A 17568-nucleotide genomic window follows, 5' to 3' on the forward strand; every position below is an offset into this window, starting at 1 on the left:
CATACATCTCTTATTGCAGAAGACAGTGAGGCAAAGTTAGTGCATGGCTCTGTCTAATGCAGATGAGTCTTTCAAGTCTTTTGAACTAGAGGATAATCAGTGACTTTGCACTAGACTGTCTTGAGATTGGCTTGAGAGTCTGCCTTTTGATGTAAACCTCTCATGAGGCCTCCAGACTTAACTCATCTGCACTAAAAAGAAGAGACTAAAAGAAAATGAGAACCCCCCTTCCTTTTATAACACATAATATTGTCATCTAACCTAAGGAACATTCTCAAAGCACAGCAAGAGTTTCACACTAATAATATAACGCAGCACAGAATAAATGCAGAAGTCCTTATAAAACTTAATCTTGTGGAGTGAAGGGGAAGCAGAGAGAATGGAAGAGAGAGCCACCCGAGACATGCTTGTCACATTGTGCTGTTGGAAGGGGTTCAGTCCATGTCTTTGCTGCAAAAAAGGGTCCCTGTTGCAGTGGGACATGTAATAATCATGAGTTATTACACTGTAAAATCCTAGTGGAGCCAAGGCACTGAAGTTTCACCATGTTAAGCAAGGTCAGTCACAGTTGGGATACAGCGTTGAGCTCAGCGAAGTACAATAGGAACTAGATTATCTTGTTAATGTCAAGATGTTACAGCTGGGTAGTGAGCACGCATCCAGTTGTCCCACTGAAAAATAGCACCCTTTCTGCTGATAGAGAGAGCCTCAAAAACTTTGACTGGCAGTCTATAAAAGCAAGAATAGAATTAGAGAATAAAGTATTGTTCTGATTAACAGGAATGTATGTTATTAGACAATTCATTTGTCACTACTGACTCAGATCTTTTCATTTAGATTTTGTCGAGGCTGTAAAATTGAGTGTACAGAAGATAGAGCTTGTGTTGGAAATGCTTACATAGCTGTAGACTGGGATCCTACAGCTCTCCATCTCCGCTACCAGACATCACAGGAACGGGTAAAATTACAGAATAAACCAAGCAATACATCACAAGTCTGCAATTTTTACTTGGCTCCTACAAGCTCTGAAATGCAATCCATTTTAATGCTGCTTTTCTGTTCCCCTGCCCACTATTTAGTCCATCTCGGCAGGGGAAAAAAATGAGAAAATCCTTCTCCTCCGTTATTTAGGCACTTAATGCTGCTGCTGTTTATTCTCTACTGAAATTTAAAAAAAAAATCAATAATAAGAAAAGCTAAAACAAAAAGGTTATCTTTAAAGAGCACTTTTGGTGACACTGATATATTCAGGACATAGCATTTATTGGGTGAGGAAATGAATGTCCAGGCTTTGATAATCACAGAGGCATGAATTGCCAGCATAGCATTATACAGTGATTTTTTTTTGACCCAGACCTCACAAATGTAGTGCAGACATTTTCTAAAAGATAAAGGCCCCAATCTTCCATTTGTGAGGTAAAGCTTTTATGTGCGTGAGTACATTTGTTGGTTTAATTAGGATTAGTTATCTGAGTGAAGAGAAAAGTAGGGCTGGAAAGGACCCCAAGAAGTCATCTAGTCCATCTCCCTGCCCAAGGCAGGATCATTCCCATCACACACATGAAGTGATTTTGGTATTATGATTAAGTTGCACCCTTTAAAGCAAAAATAATGAGATGGATGTGCAAATTACTATTTGTCTGCACCTAGCTATAAAAATTATTTACAGCACTTGGGTGACAATTTATAGTTCTAATCTTAGATCCATTAAAGTGTTTTGTCTGTAAGATTTTAAAAGCAGCCTTTCTATGAGCAGGCTGTGCACATTCCCAATCATGGAATATTTTGGCCTGCAGTTAGGATTGTGCTTTGTTTCATAATAGTGCCCACAGGGCGCTGTGCACATACCTTACCCTTTCCTTTGCTGTTCCTGACCTCCAAGGTCTGAGTTATAGATACAACAGAATGGGGTAAGTGTTGGTCTCTCTTTATAGAGCTGCTTCTAATGGGAAGCATCGCTTCAGATTGGGCACTTCCACTTCTGGATAAAAGTAGAGATCAAAATATGGCTTCTGTTAGCAAAGTAAAGCACTGCCCCAAGTCTCCCTGATTCCTCAGGGTCAGTATCTAAGACACGTAAGCCAAATAGTTATAGCCACAGTGCAAATCAGGTACCCAAAGGAGGACTATGGCCTCGGTGCAGTGAGGATAGTGATTCCAGGTGGCAGAAGGCACTGAGGAATTAGAATGACATCTGCTGTAATGGTGGTAGACAAGTTTTTGCCACTTGGTTTGGCAATTAGAATTGAACCTGAAAGTTATAGATCTCTCCATCTTCTAGGCAGAGCAATAAGGGGAACAAAAGAGAAGCCTTGGGGCTGTTTCCTGCTCTCACTCCTTTAGCAGGAAAAGAGAAAATAACTGAGCAAATCCCTTTTCCCCAGATCTTTTATAGCCACCCTGGAACGTCTACAGCATCACCAGCGAGTTTTGTTTCCCTCCCTATTTTCAGTTTAAAGACTGCCAAGGCTGTGGGCAGTTTCTCCTTGGCTTATTGTCTCACATTTGAGATAAAAAAATCTATAACTTTGACATTGAATCAGATCACAACAATTAAATTTACTGCAATGGCTCTATTCCTGTCATCTGGAAAGTGAGGCTAGCACTACACAAATGTTCCACACAGTTCGTATAGAGATAATGTCTCCTTACCTCGGACGCAAGGGTGGAGCTCCATTCTGTACTGGAGAAAATTTCACACTTCCATCCATTGGTTCAAGTTCAGAATGGTGATTGATGTCACTAATCCCTGTCCTAGGTCTCAGTTGGTTTGCAGTTGTTTTATCTTCAGGGGACTTACTTGGACTTAATTTAGAGAATCTCTCAGTACAGTAGTTCTTTCAATTTTTCTTAATGCTGCTAAGTGGGAAGAAGTAGTAGTAGACACCTGAGCCAGAAGTGTTGCAAGCTTTCATGATGGACACACCCTACACTGCGTTCCATGAGGACAAGAGACAGCTGGTTACCTTCCTAAAACAGTTTTAGGGTTTCATCTGAACCCGATGATGTGTTTACTGCTTTCTTTCACTATCCTGATTTGACCCAAGCAAAAGCCAGCCTGCATGTTGAAGATGTCCTCGAAGCCCTATCTTTTTTTTTTATCTGAATAGAACAAAATCACTGCATCTCTCTAAGCTTATTTGTTGCCAAGAAGATGGCTTGCACCATCTAAGAGTTTGTCCAAATGGACTTCTGATCACATTAAGCATTGCTGTCTGTTAGCTGGATGAGAACTTCCTGGACGTACTAGAATGCTCCGTATTAGAGAGCAAGCAATTTCGGTAGCTTCGTTTAGAAGCTCCCAAGTTCCTGAAGTTTGAATTCCTATGTAATTTTGAAAATATATTTAAAAAATATATATATATTTTACTAAACGCTGTTTTTTAGTAAAAGCAACTAGATTTGAAGCCCAATTTGGCAGAACAGCATGGCTATCTTTGTACAAATATTGTGCAGTAGACATACCCACTTCCTGTCCATTTAGGGTAGGCGTGGGCAAGATGTGGCCTGGGGGCCAGATGCAGCCTGCCAGGCCATTCTATCTGGCCTGTGGGGCCCGTAAAAAATTTAGAAAATTAACGTTTATCTGCCCTGGGCTGTCTTTCATGTGGCCCTCGATGGCTTGCCGAAACTCAGTAAGCAGCTCTCTGCCCAAAATAATTGCCCGCCTTTGATTCAGGGGCTCATATGTAAGCAGTCAGTTGTGTTTCTTTAAATTACCTGTCCACAAAAATGTGGATTTTCACGTGAGCAGATGCCTGTAAATATTTACCAGCACACTCAGAAGGCCACTGAGAAATTGTCTAGTGCTGTCACACTTGATAAGAGGGAAATTCAATCCTGAACCTCAAAAAATTATATATATATAAATCAAATAGGACAAAAAGATGTAGTTAACCACCTTTGCCGCGAATAGTTTATTCCTGCTTCGACACATGAAAGTAGCCTGGCTACTGCCTTCAGCCACAATTATGGGGAGTAGTTGATGTATTGGAAGACATTAGCGTAATGGTCAGATCATGCCCCAGTGGACATAACTCCTAGTTTCTCATTACATGGTATGAGATTAAGGATGTGGAGGTTAATAGGAGACCATATGCCGATTTAAAGGGGGGAACATGAGTTAACTCGGTATAGGAAGTAATCATCGAATACTTTGAACAGGATTGAAAACCTAGCTCAAAAGAAAAAGTCTGGGTACCAATCAGAGCAGTAGTTAGAAGGTAACTAATAAACTTAGTTTTCAGTAGGAGTAAATTCTAAAGGGAACACTTCAAAAACTGCATCTAAATAAGGATACTTACTGTTATATGTACAGTGTATTAATGTGAGAGGGAAAATTAATGACCTGTTAAGAGAAAAGATGCAAAAGCTATTAGCCTGTAGTATAATTTTTTTTAAAGTATCTCCTAAATTTATCCTGGTTCTTACTAACATCCCTGATACCAAGACTCCATGACCTTTTGACCTGAATATCCAGAATTTGACACTGGTCAAAAAGATCCAGGCTCTGAAAAATTCTTGTTTAAAGAAATATAGGTAAAGTAAAGTATCTGGAACAGAAAGCAGAGCTCCAAGCTGTTTATAGAAGTCTTTTGAAATGTTTTAGCTTCTTCTGTCTGATTTCCTTAATGTCCCCAAGTAGAAAAACTTGCTGTCAATATTTCTATCTATATTGGTACCTAAAACACAAAAAGATTTACCATTCTGAGTTTCCTAAAAAGTCACGTGTCCGCGGTGTCATTAATCATGCAGAATTGCACCTGAAGTTCTTTGCAAACAAGTTAGATCTGTTACTTCCTAGTAAATTTGCAAGGTTCTTAAAAACCCCAGGGATGACTTTTGAAATGCACAGCATATTTCTGAGATATTAGAAAAGTTGTCAAGATGCAGTATTGATCTCGCCTCTTCAGATTGTAGAAGAGCATGAAAGTGTTGAACAAAGCCGGCGAGCTCAAGCAGAGCCCATCAATCTGGATAGCTGTCTGAGAGCTTTTACCAGTGAGGAGGAACTGGGTGAAGATGAGATGTATTACTGCTCCAAGTGCAAGACTCATTGTCTAGCCACCAAAAAGCTGGATCTTTGGAGGCTTCCCCCTATCCTGGTATAACTTGCTATAATTTTCTTTTTCTTTTCGGTTACAGAAACGAAGTTGTTCCTCGCAATGTTTTGAATGACTGGTTTCCTAGGACAAAGAAGGTTTAGCTCTCCCTCTGTTCTCTTCTGTTCTCTCTCCATGGCTCCTGACCCATTCTAACCTGGCTTGTCACACATGTTATCAGTTTTCTATACTGTACACAAAACAATATTTACCATATGTCTGCTTAAATGAGCTGATGTGCTGCAGCAGATGATTAATATTTACGTTACATTGCATTGGCTCGCATGCCTGCACTGCAGCATAAGCTCCTCGTTTAAGTAGTTTTAGTGACAGCCTAGCCTTTATCTTTTCTGCAATTGCACAACATCTGCCTTTGCTGCCTTTGAGTTGAGCAAATTTTCAAAAAAAACCCAAGTTGATGAGCAATTGGATGCAATTCTCTCCATCACTTCCCCATTGAAGCAGTGGATAGAAGCTGCCCACAGCACATGATACATGCTTGGAAGTTGATTCAGGCCATCATAAAGCACATGCACATCAAAATAAATAAATAACTAGTTAAATTACTGATTGGTCATTCTCTGTAATGTGTTTCATACTAGATAATTCACCTGAAAAGATTTCAATTTGTAAATGGTCGCTGGATAAAATCTCAGAAAATTGTTAAATTTCCTCGAGAGAATTTTGACCCGAGTGCCTTTCTGGTGCAAAAGGATCCAAGTCTTTGTCAGCGGAAGCAGCTAACGCCCCAGGTCGATGATCTCTCTGAGCCACGGATGCTGCAAGGGGAGTCTAGAAAAGCAGATCTTCAAAACACTTGCCCAGCAGGCGAAGGGGATGTGCTGAACAGAAGTCCTTCCTCGCTCAACACTACTAGCATCCTGAATAATATCAAAGGTAGGCAATAAGTAAAGGAGACCAGAGCCTTCCTGAGGTGGAAGTCAGCAGTTATACTTTAGTGCAAAGTATGATAGTTTCTCCTTCAAAATCACTTTACCTTGAACTAGTGGAGTTACGTGCCAGCTGAAAAGTGCATGCCCTTAGCAAAATCTTATTTTTATTAGTATTTTATTGACTTAAGCTCTAAGTTGATTTGGAAATGTTGATCTCCAGCACTGCTTTCCCTAGCAAACCTAGTATATATTAATAAGAAGCTGAGTTACTTGGTTATTTTATATATACATATAGGCATTTCTAACTTTGTGACTCAAGGTTTGTACAATTGTTGTTTGTGCTATTGTGGATGTTGGGAAAGAGTAAATGACTGGTTCTTCTACAGCAAACCTGACATCTAACCCAGGCAAAATTAACAGTTTCAAATTGTAGTCCTTTTCATACATTGTGTTGGCTGAAATGAGGCCGGAATGTGTGTTTAATATCTCTAATTACTGGAAAAATTCTTCCATCCAGAAATTAAGGCTTTCATCTTACAGGACTTTATCTTCTTTATGTTCCAGCATCTCCATCACCAGGAAGGCGAAGTGGAACCAGCTGTCCTTCAAGTAAAACCAGTAGCCCAAATAGTAGCCCAAGGACTTTAGGAAGAGGTAAAGGGCGGCTTCGGCTACCACAGCTAGGCAAAAACAAACTGTCAAGTAGCAAAGAAAACTTGGATGCAAGTAAAGACAATGGTACTGACCCCGAGCAGAAATTCACTTCTGACCAAGGAGATGCCTTTAGCAGAGGGCATATTTTGGGTGGTAGCCAGAATGAGCTCTTCGCTGCTCAGGACAATGAGGTGACTGTAGCCAATGGATACTTTTGTGAGCAGAACGCGTATAGCAATGGCAGTATCAATGGTCAGATGGATAACCACAGCGAGGAGGATATTACAGATGACCAAAGAGAAGAAGTTGGTGTCAACCCTATTTACAATCTATATGCAATTTCGGTAAGTTGATGTTTTATGCATGTAAAGTGCATCTAAATGGCAGTGCAAGGTCCTTTTAAGGGTGACGTGGGGTGCCGCGCAGTATTAGCACTGTTAAGTGTGCAAACACCAGCCCATGATTCATGAGAGAAACCCAAGGTTTCTAACAAGTATCCATAGCATCAAAAATATTCTGACTCGTGATCTTCTCGAGTTCTTTTTAGTAGCAGAATTACTCTGTTTCTCCATAGTCAAGAAATGAGTGACCGCTAAGACCTGACATTTTTGCTCTAGCAAGGGGGGTACCATGAGTCTTAAAACATTGAGAACAACTGTTCTAAGTCTTCAGGACATCCTTGAAGGCAGATGATATGTCTGAGAGAAACAGAGTGCAAGAGTAATGTTGTAGCCATGATGGTCCAGAGATTATGCAAGGAGCAAGGATTTATAGATTAATAGATTTATAGATGTTCGGGTCAGAAGGGACCTCGACAAATTATCGAGTCCGACCCCCTGCCTAGGCAGGAAACAGCACTGGGGTCAGATGACCCCAGCCAGATTTCTTAGAGTTACCTTTTTATTGGACAGACTGTGCCATTGGAAAAGAGTTGGATAAGCTTTTGAGTGCAAGACATTCTTCTTCATGTGACCCAAGGTATCCTCAGAAAGGATGTCAATGTTGGTATGGGGGAATAGATGAAATCCTAGCCCTATTTAAGTTGTTGGAAAATTTACCTTTGACGTCAGTGGTTCCAGAACTTTGCAGGCTTTAAAGACAGAGATAAGAAGTGGTAGGCAAAAGGAAGGTAGTGGGGAAGGGCTCAAAGAGGCAGCTGATCAGTCAAAGGAATAGGCAGAGAAAATAATCTTTGTAATATTGTTTTAGACATCTGGAAGAGGAGACATGGGCACCAGTGGTTGCAGCAATCAAGGGATTAGATGATCACCTTGTAAACAGGTTTCTCCTAGCCATGCTGACAAAAACAATTACCAAACCAATTTACTAAATCTTGTACGAGACCAGATTGGTAATATTTGTTAATAGCATGGACATGGGGAAGAGGGAACTGCATGTCTTCAGGGTTAGGAGGGATGGGCAAATAGTAATGTGTGTAGGAGAAAAGGGGATGAGGGCACAAGAGAGAAATTTAAGCCTAGGTTGTCCACATTGAACTGGAATCGCCAGCATCCACAAAACGTGGAGGTTCTGTGGTCCTTACTACCTTTTCATCTCTCTGAGTAATCGTGTCCCGATTTTTGAACTGCAACTCTTATACCCCTGTAGGCTGCACTGTCACTTTGGCAGGAAAGGGTTTGATCTGAGAGCCTGAACAATCGGCCCATTCAGCAGCTGAACATTTTAGGATTTGTTGATTCCTTTCTCTCTTCTGTCTTACATGGTGTTATGATGAGGTCCATTGCCACGCATTTACTGAACACAGATCTCATTGCGTTCTCCTACAAATGCTGGTTCATGTTGTCTCTTTTTTCCTTTTTTAGTGCCATTCAGGAATTATGGGAGGGGGTCATTATGTTACTTATGCCAAAAACCCAAACAACAAGTGGTACTGCTATAACGACAGTAGCTGCAAGGTATGTATTTAATTCTTGTAAAGAAATTATGAGTTCAGGAGGGTGTTTAAATAAACTCTTGAGAAGAAATGTAAATGTTGTAAGACCTGTTCTCTGGAAATACAAACACCTAACATGAACTTTAAAAGGATGAGTTGAAACCTCTTGAGACCTTCTTAAAATTAAAATTGGCACGTTGGGTGCAAACACAGGTAAGAAAAGTGACTTGATTATTTAAAGCCAAAATGGAAAAGTTGCCCAAAAAGATAAGTTTAGAAGTATTCTGCACTTGCGTTAGACACTTTCCATTGCAGCTACTGGATAATTCAGGATTATTTTTTTTAAAACTTTCCCTTAGTAATCGCATTTCTCATTTATAGGAATCCTCTCATTTTTCAAGTAAATAGTTGAGCCTGTGGAATTAGAGAAGGGAGATGTGAGAAAATTTAACCGGTCTGGCTTTAGCCCTCCGCTTTTAAAATGGTTTGTTTTTGCGGGGAACGCGCGTGTTTAAATTCAGCACTGGCAGCACTGTTGTACAACTGTACGTGTCAGTACGTATGTATTCTTCTTCGCAGGAATTACATCCCGATGAAATCGACACCGACTCTGCCTACATCCTTTTCTACGAGCAGCAGGGGGTAGACTATGCACAATTTCTGCCAAAGATAGATGGCAAAAAGATGGCAGACACAAGCAGCATGGATGAAGATTTTGAATCGGATTATAAAAAGTACTGTGTTTTACAGTGAGCAAGCGATCTTCCATGGACAGTTTGAGAGCATGAGGGATACCACCTTGTAACTTATATTTTGCAAAAATGTTATCGAAGTGGATGAGCTTAATGTAGTTATCCAGTGATCTGAAAGCACAAAAAAGAAAACCCTAATTAAATAGCAGTTAACATAAAGGTAGTATTGTTTTTGTTCTAATATCTCACTACATGCTCTAAGCAATTCTGATGTTAAACATCAGACTAAGACTGCCATTGGCCTTTAAATAAAATGGTTTGACAAAAGCCAACTAGGACCAAATAAGAGCTAAATTCAGTAGTCCAAATAAGAGCTAAATAGAGTTGTGTAGAGTTTACCAGTTATTCTGACAAAACCCTAAGGCTCTCCTTAGATTTAAGATGATGGGAAAAGAAATTGTAGTGTTGTCTTTGGACAACATGATATTGCTACCTCCTTTTTCCTGAAGTTTTATTCCATTTTATTGGCAAGACGGGGAAAGCAAGAAAGTACACAAAACTCAGAGAACGGACATCAAGGCTAGGTGATTTTTTTCCAGTTTTGCCACTACTTTTTCAGTTGCTTTCTTTCCCTCAGTTGGGAGTGCAACCACATGATTTTTAATTTGGAAGCAGATTGATTTCTACACTGGATCAGTGTATTAGAATTTGTTTTTTCTGTACCTGTTGGCTGTGCAAATCCGCATGTTTCAGGATCAGCTTCCCATGTGAGGCCTCGTATCTTTTAGACACTTGAAATGCCTCATGAAAACGCTTCAGGCTGGGGGCGGTACATTTGCGATTATATGCACTGTCTCTTAAAATGTGCAAAGTGTTCCCAGCATTTTGAAGGGAAGATGCTTGAGCTTGCGTTATATTTCATGATTAGTGTTGCTTTTGAAATTTGCACTTTTAAAAATTCATACAGTTAAAACTCAAAAGTAGAATTTACTTTGTAAGGGCTCTGAAACGAATGAACATGACAATTGTCCAGTGCGCGCGCGCGTGTGTGTGTGTGTGTGCGTGCGTGCGTGCGTGCAAGTGTGTTTGTGTTTGTTTTTTTAAGGTAAGAAATTATGGCGGTCAGGGAGCTGTGGCAAGATTGAATAATTTTTATTATTCTTTTTATTGTTTTAAACGGGGCGGGGCTTTTGTGTTGTTTTTTCCAACAAATAATTTGCATTTTCCACCTTTCTCATTAAAACAGATTAAGCATTTAGTTACCGTTTCAAAAAAACAACAAAAACACATCCCCAGCGTTCGTCACAATTTGCTACCACTTCTTTCACATTTTGTTACTCGCTGGCTCCGTTCTGCTTTCCTTGCCCATTGAGCCGATTGCACGAGCAAGGAGCGCAGGCCTGAGTCCTGCTCAAGACTGGAAGAAAACATTATCTATCAGTCACGGTTGCTTTGACTAATTTTTCAGTATTAAATTGTTTGCATATCTGAATCAAACTAAATGTTTCGCTCTTTTTCTTTTTTTTTTTTTTTTGTCCTCAGCCTTTTCTTCGAGCCTCAGCAAGTTACTAATTTGATCATTTGTTTCCTTTAGATTTGGCATAATTACTGATTACTTTGACATTTACACTGTCTAAAATTAGTTAATACCCAGCTTCCTTTTAAAATGTCTTACACCAATGCCAAACCTCCTGGTAAGTGTCTGCTTTTCAGAAGGGGGCTGTTTTTATGCATTTGAGGAAATATAACTGGATCTGCTGTCCTTACGGAGGCAAAACCCCTCCTGTCTCGTTTTGGAAGTTGTGCCACTGTAAGACTTGCAGATTAGTTCCAAAATAAATATTGTCTTAGGTTTTGAGTGTTGCTCCCTATTCTATGCACTCTTTCAACCTTTAGAGTAGTGTAACCGTTGATATTGAAGAAAAGGAAATGTTATGAATTGTGAAATTTCTCTATGGATTTTTTGAAATGCATTTGTCTAATCCTCCCTCAGCAAACTCCATGAGAAGTGAAAGGTTTTTCAGATGAGTTACTTAAATTGTTTTATTTAAGCAGGTAGCACAATCTACTAATGTTGTTTGATCTTCTGTGTTTGTTATATTGGTTGTAATTATTTTTTTTTTAATAAATTAATTCATGAATTAGTAGTAAATTTATTAAGTTAACTATTAACTACATTCACTTTGTAAATTATTGTATAAAACTTATTGACAATGCACTGACTTTAGAAAGATGTTAATGTACATAAATACCTTGTAAATAAAATAGTGTTGATGTATTGGAATATGAGCTGTATAAAAAAAAAAAGTATCAGTAATTGTATATGGAGTGAACCTGTTTATCTGTAACTATATTATTCAAACAAATTAAATACCGTGGATGCAACTGAAGTGTCATTTTTGGGTCAAAGTTAAACCTTCACTTACATTTATTTTTTATTTTGAACGTTTGCCCTCGCCCTCCAAATTGTTTATGTATTTTAAACCCAAAGGACCGAATTATTTGAACAGCCATATTGTGAGTTCTCTGCAGCATATTCAACACATGTTCAACCTGTTAAAGAGCATCTTGCAACTTATTTTTAATTACAGCTTTTTAATAGTACTAACTAGTCCCTTTTATTTTTCAGAATTTGCCTGGTAAATCCTATTTTTAAAAAAGCAGATATGCGTTATCCCTTTAGAAATAACACCTTGGATTATTAAAATTAAAATGCCCTAGTGTACTAATGTACCATTTTGTATCTGTTTCACTGTTTTTGGATTTGCAGCTTGGGCACTAAAAATAGATTAATAATTAGTCTGAAGTCATTTCAATTTCAGATTCTCTTGCACTAGCACGTTGTGGCAATCTTTGCCTTGCACACACACAATTGGAACATTATTATTGGGGAAACTTGCATAGAAAATGTGAGACAGCAGATTGAACTGTAGGAAATCAAACGATTTTTCTGTCAGCTTAAGGTTATGAACACTATATTAAGAACTACGTTTGACCCGTCTTGCCTCTTGTTGTTGGGAAGCATAACAGTGCAATGAAGCTCGCATCCATGCGGTGGCATCGTTGCCTGCTGTTTTTCCAGGACAGTAATTTCCAGAAACCTGCGTTCAAAACATCATTAGGATTTTAACAATGGTCTTTTATTATCAAGAATTTTACGTAAAAACAACAACAAAAAAAGAAAAGAGTCCTTTTGTTTCACTCGGCCAGAACAAGTTTACCTTCTACTTAAGTATTCCGCTTCTGTTCCTTTGTTTGAAGCGTGTTGCTACACTAACACACAACAATGAACTGAAATCACGCTTTTTCATATTACTGGCAGAGTTGGTAATGAATAGAACATGGTCATTTGCTCCCACGTTTATGAATTGGTCTGATTGTATCCTTATTATGACTGATAAAAGTATGCACTTTGCTGTGCCAAGGAGCTTCATCAAAGACTGAATGAGTGCGTGTCTGCCACCAAGCAGGAGAAAAGGTTGTAAAAGTTCTCCTGGGTAGAAATGAAAGTTCATATTTCCTCGGAGAGCTAAATCCCTCTCTGCAATATGAAACACCATAACCAGAAGGAAATATGACTGCATCCTGCTTACCACCGAACAGCTTCGAGGCAAACAGACTGTTGCAACTTTTCTCTGAGGCTAATGTGCATATAAAATGAACTGTTCCAAACAGGAGATTTTACCACCTTCAATTCTCCTATGAAAATATGAACTTCCATTTCTACCCAAGAGAACTTTTCCAATCTTTTCTCCGATGCCTGAAGAAGGGTACCTGTGCCCGAAAGCTTGCAATTAAATTTTTTTCCAAAACTCTAGTTGGTCTAATATAACAGATATCACCTCTGCTGCGAGTTCTGATCCTTTTATACTAGTGCTTTTAATCTGAAGATCTCAAGATAGGTTAAGTGCAGTCTTTGCTGTCTTGAGACACTAGGCTCATCAGGAATGCTTCAGCATCGATTTTTCTTTTTGCTTGAATGATAGTATTTAGAGATTTTTATCAGGTTTGGAGGCGAGTGACTGAGAGAACCACTGCTCCATGTTGTTGTTCCAGAAAAGAAGCAAGTGTAGTGATGCTCGCAGCCAGATTGAGGTCCGTAAGGCCGTTGGTTTGACGGGAGGGGAGGCACATGCTGCATGGCGCTGTTTGCTTTGGATGGCCTCAAAAGCAGAGTAGCTGTGTTTCGCTGGAAATGAACCTATTGTTCAGAGTTTATTGCACCTCGAAGAGGGCTGAACGGGTTTGCAGCCAAGGATCAGGGTGCGTCAGCATGGCTGCAGTTTCTAAAGGTGGTGCCGGAGAGGCTTGTGTATTAACGAGCACTTCAGGACCCTTATGTTCGTTCCACCACTGAAAGAAAACGTGCATGGAAGCACAGATACCTTTCTACCATAAAAAAAAAAAAAAAGGCTCCCTATCAGTGTCTGCTCTTAAGCCTGACTCATCCAGAGTAGACTGAAAATAATCATAACAAAAAAAGTCTATATTTAAAGGCCCAAACATTTTAATTATGGCAACAATACAGAAGCAGGAAATCATTTATTTCCAAAACTGCTAAGTGTTTCTATGGCCACTCCAATTCATTTGGGAAGTTGCATTGTGCTAACAGTTTCTTGTGCCATTGACATTTCTACAGACAATGTTCCCACCCGTTCAGAAGTAAAAGCATACTGGGTCATAGCTTCATTGTCGTTCTACCCCAAAACCCAACCCTGAACTGCTTGGAAAGCTTCGATACTCCTAAATGTTCATTCTGATAAGGAGCCTCAGCCTAGAGGTTTTATTTCTTAGTGCTGACTGTCTCTTACTTTTGATTTCCGTGCTTGAAAAGAGTAACAGGACAAAGCAGGGTAAGGAATGAAGCAGAATTACAGGAGTGAAATGAGTGCTTCAGATTAAAAATGCACGCCACCATCGCCTAGTACTAAGAGGAGTGGAAGCTCCCATATGGTCGTGGCTCCAGACACAGCAGCATTTATTCTCCTTGGAGGGATGTCTGTGTGCATGTTGCACCCCCTCGGGTTACAATTTCCTGAGGGATCCCAACCATCTCCAGAGATCTCTGTTCCCGTTGCCCTTGGCTCACTCCAGGTAAGCCCCTTGCCACAGACCAATGGATCCCATTGATGAAAATGGCCTTTTCCCATTCTTACTCCCTCAGGGAGAAGGGGGAGAGCTCAGACGGCCGATTCCTGCGCCCTTACGCAGGGATGCATCTGCACGACGCGCGAGATGCAGACATCGAAGGACTCCGGTCAGTCTGAGGTAAGCCAATCCCTTCTGTTACTGTTGACTATAGATTGCCATTCACTCTGCATTTCGCAAGCGCCAGGCATGATGGGCCCCTGGCTGCTAAAAATCCTGCAAAACAAAGCGTTAACTGGCCTCCAGCTAGGTGTGAGAAGCAGCGGTGCATGGCTGTGCTGCTTTACAAGCATGACTGGGATTTCAGGCACTTAAAAAGACCTTAAATGTCAGGAAACCCCGCCACGGAGAGCACGCAGATGAGAGAGCCCTGCTGTGCAAAATTCGGCCTCAATCCAAGTCGGCCCGTGGCTGAACGTGTCAAATGCATCCCCGTGCGGCAGCCCTGAAATTCCCGCCGTGCCTCCGGAGGAAGCTGGGCGAGCGTGCGAGTCGCACACGGGGGAGCCGAGCCTGTATCGCCAGAGCGCGACGCCTTTCCGCGGCAGCCGGACGTTTCCAAGGAGACCCCGGTGCCCCCAAATCTTCCCTCCTGCCACGGGTCTTGTCCACGGTCTGCGCCTCACACCGCTGCATCGTTTCGGTCGGGGTTTGGCCCGAACCAGCCTCGCCCCGCTTTGGAGGCGCCTCAGGTCCTCGGGGCTCTTCCTTGCCGGGGAAAGACTGGGGCGCCCCAGCGTGAGGGCAGGGGAGGAAGCAGTGAGGTACAGCTGTGCACTCAACCCAGGTGAGAGGAGACCTCCTGCAGCCAGGCCCTTGGCCAGGTCGGTTCGGGAGCTAATTTGCCTCCCTCACGGAGCATTTTTGGGACCTGTGAGGGGAAAGTGCAAAGTAGGGTTTTTATGAGTCGTGGAGAGAGCCCTGCCCACGTTTGCCGCTGCGGGATTTCGGTCAAATCGCTTCCCCTCTGTCTCGCTGGCCGTAACGCGAGGATAATGATCTGGTCGCTGAAGGCCAGGCTACGTGACGGGGGTTATGAGCCTTAGTCCCCTGAGGTGTGCAAAGCGCTGTGAAAGCATCGCACTGGAGGCACGCCCAAGGTTACAGTATTTTTGTCTTCATTCGTTTCGACCAAGCGCTCTCACAAATGTGCGTTTGTTGCTAAACCCGGAGGGAACCGCGCACCTTTCTTTCTTTCTTCCTTCCTTTTTTGTAACGATTTGTTTCCGCAGGGCGTATTGTCTTCTGACCGCGGTGTGTAGCGTGGCACGGACATCCCCTACCTAGCTGTGTTTAAAGAAGAATTTCCCTTTGTTTCACTATCTGTATCATGCTGCCTTTTCTTTCCGAAACGTAGCACTTTCTGGCTTGGACTGTATACCTGCTTTCAGGGTGTAAAGCTAGCAAATGTCATACAGAGTGGCTGCAGCGTGCAGCAGGAACTGCAGAAAGCCTCGCGGCCACCTTGGCTAGGGACAGAAATTACACACGCTGGTAGGAGTGACTGGAAACCGGTTCGAGTCCATAAGACAACAGAAGTTGATGGTGCACGTAACCAGGCCTGTGCAAAGTGGCTAGTATTCGCTGCGGATTCGGCCAATTCGGGGGACAGTGATTCACTTCGGTGATTCGAATCGCTGTCCCGAATCAATTTGGCCAAATCGGACTCGGCTGCTGCCGAATCTCCGAATCACGCAGGCCCGTCCCCTGCCCGCTCTCCCAGCCCGGCCGTGGCTGCCCGCCTGCCCCGGCTCCCGGCACTTAGGAAGAAAAAAGCCCCGACTCATGGGGTGCTGCTGGATGGGGGGTGATCCCTGCTGCCCCCCACTGTGGAGGGGGAACCCCCAGCTACCACGGCTGCCCCACCCACCCCAGCTCCGGCCCTTTAAGGGGGAAAAAAAAACAAAGACCCCTGAACTCTACCGTTCCTGCCCGGCGGGGGGCAACCCCCACTGCGCACTGCTGCCACGTGGGGGGCTCTGCACGAGCCCCCCGAAGCCCCGAGGCTGCTGCAGGAGCTGGTGAGTCCCGGGGCTTTTCTTGGTTTGTGTTTTTCTTAAAGGGCTGGAGGTGGGGTGGGCAGGACAGCCATGGGGGAGGTGGGGGGGGTCAGGGCAGTAGTATCAGACTTCACTGATCTAGGTTAAATTGGTTTATTGAACTTCTGTCCCAGATCCCCTCAGGATTCAAGTTAACTCTCAGTCCCCCAGCATCCCAGGATGCTTTGCATCCCACGAACCCCCTTGCAGGGTGGGCAGGCTAGGGTGGGCCCAAGCTGTCTACTCCAGCCAAGCAGCAAGGCGTGGTCTAGTGCCCCCCAGCTTCTGGCTTGGGCCACTGCAGTCCTGTGGCTGCGTTTCCAGAGTCAAACGCAAAGGTCTGTTCACTTGCTTATTGGTTCAATCTACACAGCTTAGACAAACCTGCGAAGATTGAATCAATTCAGCCTTGGGCTTTTCAACTGTCTGTCCTTAGCCCCTGTGAGAGTGAAAATCTTCTCCAGACCCAGCTGTGTGCATGGGAAATAGAAGCACAGTTCACACTGGGACCACTGGAGAGGAGGAGTTGACAAGCACCTGCTCAGCAGGGGCCACAATCACTTTGTTATCACTTGGGTGTGCCCTCTGGACCCCGTGAAGTCCCCATCTGGAAAGAAGGAAAAAATAAGGCCATTTCAACCATCCAAATACTATATTGAAAACTGCCTTCTGTGGACTTGAACTTCTATTTGCCAGCATCCAATAATATCTGTAAGGAAGTGACCAATGCAACAACGCCGGCAACAAGTTCCTTTCCAAAACATCTTGCAGATAACGCTCGGCGGGGAATGCGAGTACACGCTGTGTGCATATCGTCTAGCTCCTCCTAGTCTCTCTCTGCTTCCTGAACTGCTGTGACCCGCAGGAACGTAGACTGCATTGACAGTTGTCTGCAGGGGGTCTGCCCTGAAGACTTGACTTCATTTGGTTATTAAGTACAATTACCTTAGATGTTCACTCTTAGAGGAAGATCTAATTTAGTATCTCAGATTTGCCTTCCAGGCTTTCAAAATTATGGAGACGTGGCAGTCCCTGATGCCTGGGCTCAAATCAAGGTCTTATCCACTCTTGGAAGAAGGCTGATTCCTGAATTCATAATTATATCTGTACCCATGTGTCCTGTGTGTGTCTGCGTGTGTCCTCCAG

At 42.4% G+C, this 17568-nt stretch overlaps 1 protein-coding gene across 5 annotated transcripts in view; it reads left to right on the forward strand.

The window, feature by feature from the left end:
* USP32 (ubiquitin specific peptidase 32) overlaps window positions 1-11620 on the forward strand; it is a 133313-nt gene extending 121693 nt beyond the window's left edge. For all 5 annotated transcript variants that reach the window (XM_014608054.3, XM_014608056.3, XM_019493429.2 and 2 more), the window contains exons 29-34: window positions 838-958; window positions 4914-5105; window positions 5705-5999; window positions 6560-6993; window positions 8473-8565; window positions 9123-11620. In XM_014608054.3, coding sequence (XP_014463540.1) covers window positions 838-958; window positions 4914-5105; window positions 5705-5999; window positions 6560-6993; window positions 8473-8565; window positions 9123-9296 — 1309 coding nt within the window. In that variant the 3' untranslated portion in view covers window positions 9297-11620. The remainder of the gene's footprint in view (window positions 1-837; window positions 959-4913; window positions 5106-5704; window positions 6000-6559; window positions 6994-8472; window positions 8566-9122) is intronic.
* Window positions 11621-17568: the final 5948 nt, after the last annotated feature.

The sequence above is a fragment of the Alligator mississippiensis genome, chromosome 14 (genome assembly GCF_030867095.1).
Source record: "Alligator mississippiensis isolate rAllMis1 chromosome 14, rAllMis1, whole genome shotgun sequence".
Lineage (NCBI taxonomy): Eukaryota > Metazoa > Chordata > Crocodylia > Alligatoridae > Alligator > Alligator mississippiensis.